The sequence below is a fragment of the Capra hircus genome, chromosome 2 (genome assembly GCF_001704415.2).
Source record: "Capra hircus breed San Clemente chromosome 2, ASM170441v1, whole genome shotgun sequence".
Lineage (NCBI taxonomy): Eukaryota > Metazoa > Chordata > Mammalia > Artiodactyla > Bovidae > Capra > Capra hircus.
The window spans coordinates 74,499,358-74,514,305 of NC_030809.1; the positions used below are offsets into that span (position 1 = coordinate 74,499,358).

A 14,948-nucleotide genomic window follows, 5' to 3' on the forward strand; every position below is an offset into this window, starting at 1 on the left:
TTGAGGTCACTCCATACCTTTTGTTGGATGACAGCAACTGTTTATAAATCACATAGGCATTTAGCATTTTGAAATGTTGCTGCTTGTATTCTTTTTCAAGTAAATGACAAGTGATCGACTCTGAGAATGTGAATTTCCACTATTTCTAAATTATAGCATAAACCATGGATGGTTGTGGGTTGTTTTTTTGGTTTTTTGTGGGTTTTTTTTTTTTTGCCTTTCTACGTAGAGGCCTTTGGCTAATGGTTTGTGTCAGTCTTTAACCTTAGGAGAAGTTGTATGTTGATCTTGTGCATTTGGCTTATTTAATAAATGTGCCTGCCCGATTACATTTTTCCTCTAAGAGAAAAAATACAGCATTTTGTCTATCTAAAAAGTGACATTGCAGTGCCAAATTCTATTCAGATAACTTCAATAATTCCTAATTACTTAAATAATCCTAATTCCCCCCTAATATTTATGTGAAAAAAAATTTTTTTAACCTATGTGGCCATGTTTCTTTCCTACAACAAAATTATAATTATTATTTGGGGGATGGGGGTGAGCCATGGGCTTGTGGGATCTTAGTTCCCTGACTGAGGATTTATCCAGGCCCCCAGCAGGGGAAGTGCAGAATCCTAAACACTGAATCATCAGGGGATTCCCTTAAATAATTTTTTGATGTTTTATCTAGAAAAAACTGGTTTTCAGTGTGTGAAATTAGAAGGTTTATTTTTCTAATTACTTAACTTTTCAATACTTTTGTGCTGTATAAACACATAGGATTCTCTGGTAGCTCAAACGATAAAGAATCTGCTTGCAGTGCAGAAGATCCGGTTTGATCCCTGAGTCAGGAAGATCCCCCTGGAGAAGGGACTGGCTACCTACTCCAGTATACTTGCCTGGAGAAGTCCATGGACAAAAGAGTCTGGCGGACCACAGTCCACGTGTTAGCAAAGAGTCGGACATGACTGAGCACCTAACACACTCATAGAACCACATATATTAGGCTATAGGCAGAGTAAGGTGATCCTTTGAATTAGCAGTGGTTAATTTTTATTGCTGAAAATTCTGTCTGAAATCTTCACTGGAGAAATTGTTCGTTCCTGGACTGCATATACTTTCAAAATGTTGGTCCTAATTCTGCCCTGCTTTGTTACCCTGAGAAAGGTAGCTACTATGCATATTTATCATTTGTGAGCTCCTTGGCTTCATGTTGTTCCTTCACCACAAACTGAATCCTTACTGCCAGCCAGGTTTACATAGTTTAATACTTAAGATCACAAGAGATAGGGAAATTAAGAGAAACTGGATGATTACCTGACAGTACTGCTAATTTAGTAGTGATTAGCCTGACTGACCATAAATAAAAATAGGATCTCTGTATTACTATGTACTATCTACATGAAAAGGGTAAGTTTACTACTTTCTTTCTTGAACACAGTGTTACCAAGTTACTACACATTTTAAGTATTTTTTGAAATAAATATGCTCTATAAACCCGAATTGTCTTTCTTCTTGGTACATATTAACGATGATACAGGATTTTGGGTAAGAGCTTAAAAAGGAGCATCTGTCTGCCCCGGTTCATATCCTGCTTCATATCCTACTCTTACCATCTATGTGACCACGGACAAAGCAATTTATCTGTGTCTTACTTTCCTAAACTGTAAAATGGGGATATTGAAACAGCCTACTTCCTAGAATTGTTATGAGCTTTTTTTTTTTTTTTTTTTTTTTTAGTTTTACCAGTTTATTGCTACCAACCCATCTCCCTCCACCCTCATTCATGCATGCTCAGCCATGTAACCCCATGGATTGCAGCCCGCCAGGCTCCTCTGTCCATGGACTTTCCAGGCAAGAATATTGGGTTGGTTTACCATTTCCTTCTCCATGTTATGAGCTTTAAATGAGTTAATTATGAAAGGTATTAGAATAGTACCTGCACCGGTAGGCTGTTTATGGGTAGTTTTTGGTGTTAGTTGTATTTCTTTTATAAATTTCTGATTCCCATTTCTCTCCTTTTCAGTTTTTAAGACCTTTTTTTACTTTAAAGATTTTGGCCCTTTTGTATTGAAAATATTTTTGTTACATGATTTGCCTTTTAGTCACTTACATTTTTGTCATACAAAAATATATTGAAACTATTGTAAATTTTGTTAATATTTTTCTCTGATAGCTTCTAAATGTTTACATCTTTCTTGGGAAGGACTCTCATACAATAATTATAAAATATTTCCTATATTCGTATACTTTTATAGTTTTACTTTTTGGGGTTATAAAAATTTACTTTTCCCTCTAATGCCCATTTGCATATGGTGTTGGGTGGATGCCAGCCTTTCTGTGCATGATTTATTATGTATAATACATACATGTGGCATTTCTCTTTTGTTGGCTACCTGGTAGCTCAGAAATTGTATATAATCAAATCTCTGTTGTTTAGTCGCTCAGTCATGTACAACCCTTTTGTGACCCTGTGCGCTATAACCCACGGGGCTATGGAATTTTCCTCTGTCCGTGGGTTTCCCAGGCAAGAACCCTGGAGTGGGTTGCCATTTCCTTCTCCAGGGGATCTTTTTAACCCAGGGATCAAACCCGCATCTGCATTGGCAGGCAGATTCTTTACAGCTGACCACCAGGGAAGCAATCAAATCTCTGATATGTCCCTAGTAAATAACATTACTGGCTGGAAGAATGTATTTTCAAAGACGAGTTTGAATGTTGAGTGCATATGTCCATGTCTTTCATGTTGAAACAAATTCTCAGAAGCTCAGATTTTAAATATCAGTAACAGTAGGTACTCAGATGTATGCATTTATTAGACCTCAATTTTTTTTTCCTCTTGTGTTTCTATTGTAAAAACCAACCCAATTCATTTAAGTTCCTTAATCATGTTGACTTACTGTATAGCTATCTATTACATAAGGAAGGTGCATTTAATTGACTCCTTAGTGTTGTGGTAGAGATATATTTTGCCATTTCTGTCTGTGGCTTCCTGTACTTGACACCTACACGTCCACATAGCCTTAGGTAACACTAGAAGTATCAGCTTTGTGCCACAATAACAGTAATTTTGTTTTAGTAAGTACCAAGAAGCTGGAATCTCTCTTTTACTTGAAGATTTAGAGAGAAAAACATTTGTATTTAAAATAAATACATTATTACTTTTGAGAAGTAAAGTTGATATGAATTTTTAATGTTTAATGGCAAAGCTCTAATGAGAGCCCAGTGAGGCTGTGCACTGAGGCAAGCACCCTCCTCCCCAGCATAGGCACATTCATACAAACTCCAGTCATTCTCTTCTGTTGAGCTTTGTAGGATTTATGCATAAGAAAACTTGAAGTATACAAGGCAATTGTGCACCCTAGGTGGGCCTCGATCAGTCTGCTATCATGCAGGGTGCAGCCAGGACACAACAGATAAAGCTTCAACCAGCTGCTGGCCTAAGGTGATTCTGACCATGAAAGAAAGCTATTATAACATTTTTGGGGTGCCCACTCTGTGAGGGATACTGCAGCAAGTGCTTGACCTTTAAGCCATTCAAATCTTCTAACCATTTATCAGTTAAATATTTTTTTCCCTACAGTCTGCTGCTGCTGGTGTTGCTAAGTCGCTTCAGCCGTGTCCGACTCTGTGCAACCCCCACAGACGGCAGCCCATCAGGCTCCTCTGTCCCTGGGATTCTCCAGGCAAGAACACTGAAGTGGGTTGCCATTTCCTTCTCCAATGCATGCATGCATGCTAAGTTGCTTCAGTCATGTCCGACTCCCTACAGTCTGTGGGATTGCAAAGAATCAGACGTGACTGAGCACACACACACTAATGCTAGTGCATTCGAGTTTCCTATTGTACCACTACTTCCTTTCCAGGCAATAACTGGCCAGTTGGTTCAGCAGCACTCATTAATTTGTTGTCAGGTAGTGTGGCTTATTAGCAAGTATTGGTCATATAAATTGGTTGTATGACTTTGGATAAGTCATTTTACTTCTGGGCGCTGATAACTTGCATGTTTATCATACAGTTGGATTTGGTGCGTCCTAAGAAGATCTTCTAATCCTTGTTCACCTCTCCACATTGTGCCTCCTCCTCATTATCCCTTGCAGCTTTTCCTGTCATGGTACCGTACTCGCTTCTTAAGTGAACTGCAACTATGCTGTCTTAGAGTTTTGAATGTAAAAGAGTCAAAATTAAATCACAAAATTTCTGCAAGAACGCAAAGAATTTTGCTGCTTAGTGAGTGCTGCCATCTTGTGTCTACCATTTTATGAGAGAAACAATTTTAAATGAGAAAAATAATATATATAAGTATTTTTTGGTTTGTTTCAGCGGATTTTTTTCCTTAAGCCTAGTCATTATATTTAGTGGCCCAGCAACCTTGGTCATATTGAAATGACAGCGTCAGTTAGAAAACAGCTTAGCACTTGTTTGTAATACCTCCTTTTCTGTTGTCCTTTAGTCAAACACAGTATAATTGAGATATGGAAACTAATATGAATCTGTGTTGGGGTTCAAAATAATTCCATTTCAAGGTCGTTTTTAAAGAATTAGTATAAGATGTGAATTCTTCTGTGATTAGTATTGCATCTCTTGGTGGTTAGACCCCATTATGTGCAGTGGTTCACCTTAAAACTCTGCTGTCCTATTTATTGACAACAGATTGTCAAAGGAAGATGGAAGAGTGACACAGAAAGTGTCTTTTGCTGTGATGAAGTCACTTGTACGAAAAAAAAAGAGAAAACTTTAAATGAAACTGACCATAAAAACAGATGACACTGAGAGAATTTTGGCATTAATCTTTCAGGTGTCTTTAAAAATAGTCTGTCGCCCTTTATAGACATTTGCTTTTAACAGACAATGTGTGTTTCTTTGAACGTGTTAAATGGCTTATTACAGCTTTTGTTCTTTTGTACTTTTAAAAACCTAGAATGTGATTATTTTTAAAAATTACTGTTTTACATCCATGGAGTTGTAGCTTTGGAAGAAAACTCTAAAAATCATAGTTCTTGGAGGCAAGAATTCCCTGGTTCTGATACTGGGCAAACTTTTAAAGTGAAAATCATCATCTCCTTTACAACACTGACCATATACTCGGTTCTTATTATATATCTATTCCTTTACTTTCTTATCCCTTCTGCTTTTATAGCAGAAGAGTCTAGGTGGCCTCATGACTTACGCAGGCTCACAAGACCAGTGTATGTCAGAATTGTGTAGAACTAAGTTTTCTGGCCCTTGTTTAGGGCAAGAAAACAGTAAAGTCACCAAGAGTAGTATTTTTAATTTCCAAATTACTGTGTTGTATTTCATTTCCCTTGCCTATTTTGTTTTAATTTTAGGCCACTGAGAGGTATGATATATTTGATCCAAGACAGTCCATTTCAGTCCAGGAATCTACAGTGGTGACAAGGACATGGGACTCCTCCTGCCAGATTCCAAATGGGTCAAGACAATTGACATCCTGGCTGACAACGGTGAAAAAGAACCTTGGATTATTTTATTTTATTTTTGTGGAACACCACAATCCCAAATCCATAGGACACATCAGGTAATCTAACCTCTCTTATCATTTGAGAAAAGTTGGAGATTTTTCTTTCAAAATCGTAAGCAATCAGAGTACTTTAAATAACCCCTTCCCCCTTAGTAACTTTACTGTTTTGAGAATGAATCACTTAGCTTCGGTATGAATATAATTAAGGAAGCCTCTTTTTTATTTTTTTAAGCTTTTCAGATGTATTTATGGATTCCTAAGATAGGTTTAGGTATTTCATTGCAAAACATTCTTTTAGGAATAGAACTCTGGAATTTTCCATATAGAGAAAACAAGGTCTACTGGATTTTTCCCTTCTCAATATTTAATTATGAAATTTTCAGAAGCACAGAGAAGTTGAAAGAATTTTACAGTGAAACCGTTTAACCACCCCTGCATTCCACCATCAGCATTTTATTGTACTTGCTTTAAGCTGCATCTGTCCCATCCCTCTACCTGATCAGTTCATCTTCATTTTTTTGATGCATTTTGAAATAGGTTGTTCTTACCACACCCACACAAATTTAATTATGTGAGGTGATGCATTGCATTACTCGTTTCACAATATATATGTGTATCAAATCATCATATTGTACACTTTAGGCTTATATGTTGTTATTTGTCAGTTATATCTCAGTAAGTATAGAAAAAAATAGCAAGTGGTTTGTTTATAAGTTCTGCTTCTCAGGTTCACATATCTCATATGTCCTAAAATGAGAGCTTTATCTGATAAGTTCCTATTTGATATTCAGTATAAAGTTCCCATTGTTGTCTTAAACTCACTGAATATATGAAATATATTGGCTTCTTTTGTATTTGATCTCCTTTGAAGTACTAAAGCATCTGGTAATGTATGTTGTTTGAGTCATGCCCTGAGTCATGTAAATCAGGAGAGTTTTCAGTGCTTGATTCATAGTGCTGGACAGTTATTAGTGCAAATTCACAACTGTGTTTTGTGTAGAATGTCGCTATTTTTTAAGTTATTTCCTTTTGGAATTGCAAGTTAATTTAAGAAATTAGAAATTTTAGGAATGCTAAATGAAAGCTCTGAAACTATGACAGGAAGATTTTTTTCCCATGGGATAATACTCATAATATCCCTTCAGATAAAAAGGTTTCTGATGTCAGCCAAGTATATATCTATAACTCTCCATCCATTACCTTTCATCTGGGTAGGACTTATTCCTTACTGTTTCTTAAGAACGTTCACAGTGGTGTGCACATCAAAACCACCTCATACCCTTACTATGTCCCTTATCTCATTGTCTTATGATTATTTTAATTTGGATATATTTGCCACTAAACTGTATGCTCTTTGGAAGCAGGAATTTTGCATTTATCTGTGTGTGTTTGACATTATTCCTGGAACTCAAGATGCTTAGTCAGTGTTGTGCACTAACTGAATGTAAGGGATATTTCAAATTGAATTAAAATTTTTTCTTGCTTGCTAAGGCTTCAAGTTCCCTGTAGAATTCTAAAATAACCTTTGCTAATGAGGATGTCTGATACTGTTACTATAAAAAATGAAACTGAAACAATGAAGGATTTGGAGGCAGAAGTGAAAGATACAACCGGAGTTGAAAATCTTACCAAATCAGAAAACTATGGGAAGATTCTGGCAGAGAAGAATGAACGTTGTATTGACAACAATATTGATTTGCAGGTAAACAAGATTTTTTCCTCTGGCTACAAGTATTAAATATTCAATACATAATTATTCTTTTCATACAAAACTCACTTTCAGAATTGTGTAAGGGTAAGGTGACCCTTTGCGACATGCCTATCAGCTGCTTTGGGTGCTCACCTGGATTAGCTTGTTGAATCTAGCTCTTTGATTTGCTTGTATCACCTATTTCTTTTTATTCGTATGTGGCCAATATTGTTTTTCTAGTGGCTTTATACTTTTTCATTCCATTTTGCACCTATCAGTGTTGTGAGAATTCAAAATAACCTAAGATTAGAGGAGATTAGAATAGAGAGATTGAAACTGCAGGAGTTCTGTTGGCACAAACAGCCCTGGAGAAGCAATCGATCAACTGTGAGTGAGGGAAAAAAAGAGATTGGTGAAGGAAAAAGGTCACTTGAGGCTTTTGATGCTACACATGTATGATGACCTAGCACTAACCACTGAGAAGGCTTTTAATTCCAGGCATAGGTGAAAATTGATGATGGGCCACAGATTCAAGGTAGGTAAAAATTGTGTCAAGTAGTAATTAACAATGCTTACTTTTAAGTGTTCTTGTTATTTGTTGCTGTACAATGGATAATTACAAAATAAGGGCTTGCAATTTTAAAATAACATTTTCTTTTTTAATATCTTGTGATTTATGTGTCGGGAAATGGAGCAATGGCTTGACTGAGTGAATCTTGTCCATACAAGGCTTCAGAAAAGATCCCTCACTGATATTTAAATGTCAGGTGGCCTGGCCTGAAAGGTCCATAACTGTTTTGCTCACTTATCTGGCTTGTTGGTGGCAATAGCTGGAATGCAGGCTGAGCTGGAACTAGGATCACATACCTGGACTGCCTCCAACACAATTGGCCCAGGCAATCAGGCTCATTATAGGCAGCTCAGGGGTTCCAGAAAGTGTTCCAAGAGCCGAACAATTCTGCAAGCATCCTTGTGACCTAGGCTTGGAAGTCCCAGAATGTCACTTCCACTGTTGTGTTTTGATAACACTTGTTAGTAAAGCCAGCCCAGATTTAAGGGGAGGGGGCATTTGATCCTGTCTCTCAGTAGGAAGGACTTTTAATCTGCCATAAGCTGTTCACTTAAAATACTGTCTGATACTTCTGTTTTAGTTAGCCCTATACTGCTAAGTCACTTCAGTTGTGTCAGACTCTTTGTGACCCTATGGACCATAGCCCACCAGGCTCCTCTGTCCATGGGATCCTCCAGGCAAGAATGTTGGAGTGGGTTGCCGTTTCCTTCTCCAGGGGATCGTCCCGACCCAGAGATGGAACCTGTGTCTCTTATGTCTCCTGCATTGGCAGGCGGGTTCTTTACCACTAGTGCCACCAGGGAAGCCCATACACTGGTAAATTAAAGTGCTGTGTCTTACACTTCTGTTTTAGTTAGCCCTGGAAGTAAAGAACTCTATTTGGGGAGAAAAATACTCTTACCATTCTTTCTACATCGTAAAGACCTTGAAGGCTATGTGCCAAAACGTATACTTTATTCTTTTAGAAAAATTAAGAAGGTTCTTTTAAAGGTTGTTTTATTCTTTCATTCACTCAAAAACTGTATTCTTCATTAAGTGCCAGAAATGTGTTAGAAAATGATATCAACTCATACAGCAGTAAGAAAGCATTTAGATTCCACTGCTTAAGTATAGTCAGGTGGCTATTATCTAAGAAATTTGGAGGAATAACAGTTTTTCTAGTCATTTTTAGAAATAGCACTTTTTAAAACAAAAAATTGTCATGCCTGCCATCAGTACACCCAGTGATGGCAGAAAGTCAGAATCCTTATTGGATCAGAGAAGATGCTTAAATTTTATTGCATTTGTGATTGAAATGGTAAAAGATATCTTTCTAGTCTCTTTTCTGCACCAAAGGTTCACTCTTCCAGGTCATGCTTCTCAACAGGCGATTAACTTGGATTATGGCATACACTGAATTTATTGCAGGTTTGTTTCCAGACCACTGCATTGAAGCAAATACCACATTAAAGCGAGTCACACAGATTTTTTGGTTTCCCAGCACATGTAAAGACACTAGACTGTAGTCTGTTAAGAATGCAGTAGCAGTATGTATGAAAAAATAGTCCGACCTTAATTAAAAATACCTTATTGCTAAAAATGCTAACCATCGTCTGAACCTTTGACAGATCATAATCTTTTTGCTATTGGAATGTTTTGCCTTGATGTTGATGGCTATTGACTGATCAGAGTGGTGGTTGACCTTCAGGTCACTGGCAGTTTCTTAAAATAAGGCATTGAAATTTGCTGCATCAATTTACACTTCCTCTCATGTCCAGTTTCTCTGTAGCATGCAATGATGTATTTTACCTTCAGTAGAACTTCTTTCAAAATTGGAGTCAGTCCTCTCAGACTGTTGATGCTTCGTCAGTGAAGTTTATGTAATATTCTGAATCCGTTGTTGTCATTTCTGTAATGTTCACAGCATCTTTACTAGGAGTAGATGCCATCTCAAGAAACCACTTTGCTCACCCGGCACAGGAAGCAACTCCTCATCTGTTAAAGGTTTATAGTGAAATTGCAACAATTAAGCTACATCTTCAGGCCCCACTTTTTTTTTTTTTATAAGGATAGTGTTTTTCGTTGTCTCTCACTCTCATTTTTTTTTTTTTTTTAATATTTATCTATTTATTTTTGGCTGTGTCAGGTCTTAGTGGCGGCATACAGGATCTTTGTTGAGCTGCATAGGCTTCTCTCTAGTTGTGGTGTGTGGACTCAGTAGTTCCAGCACATGGGCCTAGTTACCCTGTAGCTGGGATATTAGTTCCCCAACCAGGGATTGAACCCATGTCCCCTGCATTGCAAGGCAGATTCTTAACCACTGGACCACCAGAAAAGTCCCCAGGCCCCACTTCTAATTCTAGTTCTCTTTCTGTTTCCACTTCATATGCAGTTACTTCCTCCACTGAAGTCTTGAACCTCTTAAACTCATCCATGAGAGTTGGAATCAAATTCTTCCAAACTCCTATTAATGTTACTATTCTGACCTCTTTCCGTGAATCACCAGTGGCATCTAGAATGGTGAATCTTTCCAGAGGCTTTCTGGGCTTTGCCCAGATCCATCAGAAGAATCACTATCTGTGGCAGCTACCTTACAGAATGTATTTCTTAAGTAATAAGACTTAAGACATTGAAAGAACTTGAAAGTTGAAATTGCTTATTGATCCACGGGCTGCAGTGAGGAAGCCCGTGTGTTGTTAACAGGCATAAAAACAATATGAATCTTGTACATCTCCATCAGAGCTCTTGGTGACCAGGTGTATTGTCAATGAGCAGTAGTGTTCTGAAAGGAATCCTTTTTCTGAGCAGTAGGTCTCAACAATGCATTTCAAATATTCAGTTATACATGTTGTAAATAAATGTGCTATCATCTAGGCTTTGTTGTTCCATTGATAGAGCACAGGCAAAATAGGTCTAATATAATTCTTAAGGGCCCTAGGATTTTCAGGGTGGTAAATGAGCACTGACTTCAACTTAAGGTCACCAGCTGTGTTAATCTCTAATAAGAAAATCAGCCTGTTCTTTGAAGCTTTGAAGCCAGTCATTGACTTTTCCTCTCTAGCTATGGAAGTCCTAGATGGCATCTTTTTCCAATAGAAGGCTGTTAGATCTGGCTAACTTACTGCAGCTTCTACGTGAGCACTTGGTGTTTCATCTTGCATTTTTATGCTGTGGATATGGCTTCTTTCCTTAAATTCTGTGAACCAACTTCTGCTGGCTTTAAATTTCTACATCTTCCTCACCTCACTCCACATTCATAGAACTGAAGAGAGTTGGGGCTTTGCTCTAAATTAGGCTTTGGCTTAAGAGAATATTGTTGCTGGTTTGATTTTCTATCCAGACCACTAAAACTTTCTCCATATCGGCAGTAAGGAAGTTTCACTTTCTTATCATTCATGTTTTCCCCTGGAGTAACACTTTTAATTTCCTTCAAGAACTTTTCCTTTGTAGTCACAACTTGACTAATTGTTTGGCAGACAGGCCTAGCTTTCAGCCTGTCTCAGCTTTCAGCATACCTTCCTCACTGTGCTTAATTTCTAGCTTTCAGTTTAAACTGAGAAAGATGTGACTCTTACCTTCTCTTAAACACTTAGATGTGAGTGTAGGATTATTTACTGGCCTGATTTCAGCATTGTTGTGTTTCAGGGAATAGGGGTCCCTGGGGAGAGGGAGAGACTGGAAATGACTGTGTGGTTGGCAGAGCAGTCAGAACACACACCACACTTATTGGTTAAGCTTGCCATCTTACATGGGTGTGGTTTGAAGCACCCCAAAATAATTGCAGTGGTAACATCAGAGGTCACTGATGACAGATCACCATGACAAATAAAATAATAATGACAAAGTTTGAAATATTGTGATAATTGCCAAAACATGACAGACATAAAGAGAGCAAACGCTGTTGGAAAAATGGTGCTGCTTGAAGCAGGGTTGCGACAAACCTTCAATTCATAAAGCACAGTATCTGCCAAGCACAGTGAAACGAGGTGTGCTTGTATTACATTTTCTGCCATGTCTCTTGTGTAGCTCTTGGCAGTAAACACAAAAAAGTTCTGATGACCACTATTGAATCATGGCTCAGTGGTTCATACTGCAGGAGAATTTCATGCAGTCCACAAACACTTACTGAAAACATATTCCATGGCAAGGAAATAGTGTAATAAAGAAAAATGGGCCTGGTCTCTCATATCACATTCCATATAGCATGGTGAGGATAAAGACTGGGAAGAGGAATGAAGAGAATATGAGAGTTCATTTTACTTTTACGTGGATATATTTACTCTGCTTGGAGACTTTGAGGCTCAAGATTCCTCTATGCAAGGTATCTGGCAAGGGGTTTACAGTCGAAATAATGTACACAGAGATTTAAGTAATGGAAATTAGGAATCGAAGTAGATAAAATTAGAGAAAAGTTTTATGTTTTAATATAAATAAGTCAACTCTTTTACGAATGAAAAGGGAATAGTGTCTTGTTAAAAAAAATCCTGTTTTATATGGTTACCTCTTAATATGGAGTTACCTATTCTGAAATGCCTTTTTTTCTAAGATACTAGTAGACATTTCATCATCTTTTTCTACCTCTAAGATACTTCCTGAAGGTTTTATTTTAAACAGCAACTATTATTTTTACTCAAACTAATATGCATGTGCTGATTAAAAGTGACTTAGGAAAATGGAAATATTTTCTGAAGGAAGCAAGCATTTCATCTGTTTCCAAGTCTTAATTTCCTGACCATCCCTTTAGTATTTTATTGAGGAAAATTAATTTTTGAATGAAGGGATGTCATAGTATAAAATTATAAAGAACTCTTTGATATTCTACTATTTGTTAAAGACAGTATTTATACAAACTGTTCTTTTATCCATTTGTTCACTAATATGTGATCCAAACCTAGATGATTCCCTGGTGCCAGAGATTGCACGGATCTATAAAACAGATAAGCACTACTGAGTATCTCGGGAATGGACTCAGAACTGTGCCATGTGATGCTACCTTAAAGTTAGAATAACCTTCATCATAGCTGAAGTAAACTTTAAATTATTGTTCCTTTTTTGATTTTCTCATCTGGGTGCTATCCTGTCAGGCCTCATCTTTTTTCATTTTATTTTTTGTTTACCTCCATCCATTCATTCATGTGCTCATTTGAGAAGACTTAAGTTCTATCTTCAGAGGATAAATGGTTCTAGAAACTGTAAAGCAGTTACAAGAGGACAGTTGCCCAAGGAGCTTTATTTTTTTTAATGGAGCATGTGTATTACGTGGCCAGTTTCTTCATTCTAACTTGGTTATGAGACTGAAACCATTCCTCACTCTGCTTTATCATGCTGAAGAATCATCTGAGGGGGAGGGAGATGGATGCTGAGTTGTCTCATCAAAGGAAGCAGCATTATTCTAACCGTATCCATCCATGTTTAAACCGTCCACTGTTAGAGGTTTGAGAGGTTACATGATATGCTTCATGTTTATAACTGACGTGCTGGAGAATTGGTGTTGAATTTATAGCATCAGCAGTACAGAAAATGTGATGTATTTTATGCCAATAAAGGAATGACCTGTTCTTGTTCTACAGAGAGTGGAAACTGGAAGTCAAACACCCTTTGTATTCTAAAACAGGGTCTCAAACATTTTGTAATTTTTATGTATGTATTGTTAGGAGTCTTGGTGCTGTTAGTTAATCTGTCTTCGAATACAGTGTTTAATATAGCACTGAATAAATGATGCCAGTTGTCAGTGGATGAGTAATCAACTAATAGCTCTGTAGTAATTGATTTTTTCTTCAATAAAGCTGCATAAGGCATGATAATAAAACAGTAGTATCATCAAGCTGGAGAGAGGCCAGCAGACATTAGACATCTCCTTGAATGTTTCCAAGCAGATATTACCTTAATTAATAGAAAGTTCTTTGACCACTTCTTGTATAAATAATTTTGTTTGTATGACAGTGTTGATTGTATTTTTTATTCAGTTTTATTAGGGACTATAATCTTTTAAGAATTTTTATGACTACTTTGTTAAGAATTCTTTAGAGTTAATTCAAGCAATCTGTCACATTAATCTCAAGAAGTTCACTTTCCCACATAATTGCTATGGAGTTCTGAATTGTTGGTATGGTCCCAAATAATTGTACAGAGTTTTTGATTAGTAATGTTTCTATTGCCACACACACACTATTCCTATAAATGAATGCAAGTAAAGTAGCAGAACACAAAGTCAGCACACAGAAATCAGTTGCATTTTTATATATTAACAGTGAACAATCTGGAAAGGAAATTGCAAAAGCAATCTGATTTGCAGAGAGATTAAACAGAATAAAATACTTAGGAATTAATCAAGGGGGTGAAAGATTTGTTCAGTGAAAACTACAAAACATTGCTGAAAGAAATTACAGTGACATAATTAAATTGAAATATATTCATTGTCATGAATTGGAAACATCAGTATTGTTAAAATGTTAATACTGCCCAAAGTGATCTACAGATTAGTGCAGTTCCCATCAAAATCAAATGTCGTTTTTGCAGAAATAGAAAATCCCATTCTAAAATTCATGTGGGACTTCAAAGGACCTGGAATAGTCAAAACATTCTTAAAAAAGAACAAAATTGGAGGAGTCAGTTCATGACTTCAAAACTTACTACATAGCTACAGTGATCAAAGCAGTCTGGTGCTGGCATAAAGACAGACACATAAGCCAGTGGAATAGACTAGAGAGCCCAGAAATAAATTCTTGCATATATGATCGGATGATTCTTGATAGGAGTATCAAGGCAATGGAGAAAGGACAGTCTTTTTAAAAATGGTGCTGGGGAAACTAGATGTCCACAGGCAAAAGAATGAGGTTGGACTCTGACCTAAGACCATATATAGAAATTAACACAAAATGAATCAAAGACCTCTAAGAGCTATAAAACTCTAAAATTCTTAGAAGAAAACACTGGAAGAAGGCTTCGTGACTTGATTTTGATGATGACTTCTTAGACATAACACCAAAGGGGTGAGCCAAGAGAGCTTTCTCAGTCCCCAGGCCTACCTCTAAGACATCCCACTGCCTAAGATGCTTATTATAAACTACACACCCAGGAGGGCAGGGACCATAGTGCCAGAGCTGCTGGACCCATTTATAAAGTCAACAACTTTAAGAAGGGCAAAGGCTGAAGACTGCAAAACCACAAAAGAGACTGAAGAAGGTATGGGGTGAGACTGCCAAGATTCTGCATCCCAGCACGTTCCCAGGTGATGCCAATGT

The 14,948-nt window shown here is 37.2% G+C and overlaps 1 protein-coding gene across 14 annotated transcripts in view; it reads left to right on the forward strand.

Annotated features, from left to right (window-relative positions):
- Positions 1 to 14,948, forward strand: part of R3HDM1 (R3H domain containing 1) — a 163,054-nt gene that overhangs the window by 61,868 nt on the left and 86,238 nt on the right. For all 14 annotated transcript variants that reach the window (XM_018062273.1, XM_018062263.1, XM_018062267.1 and 11 more), the window contains 2 exons: positions 5,313 to 5,521; positions 6,956 to 7,166. In XM_018062273.1, coding sequence (XP_017917762.1) covers positions 6,996 to 7,166 — 171 coding nt within the window. In that variant the 5' untranslated portion in view covers positions 5,313 to 5,521; positions 6,956 to 6,995. The remainder of the gene's footprint in view (positions 1 to 5,312; positions 5,522 to 6,955; positions 7,167 to 14,948) is intronic.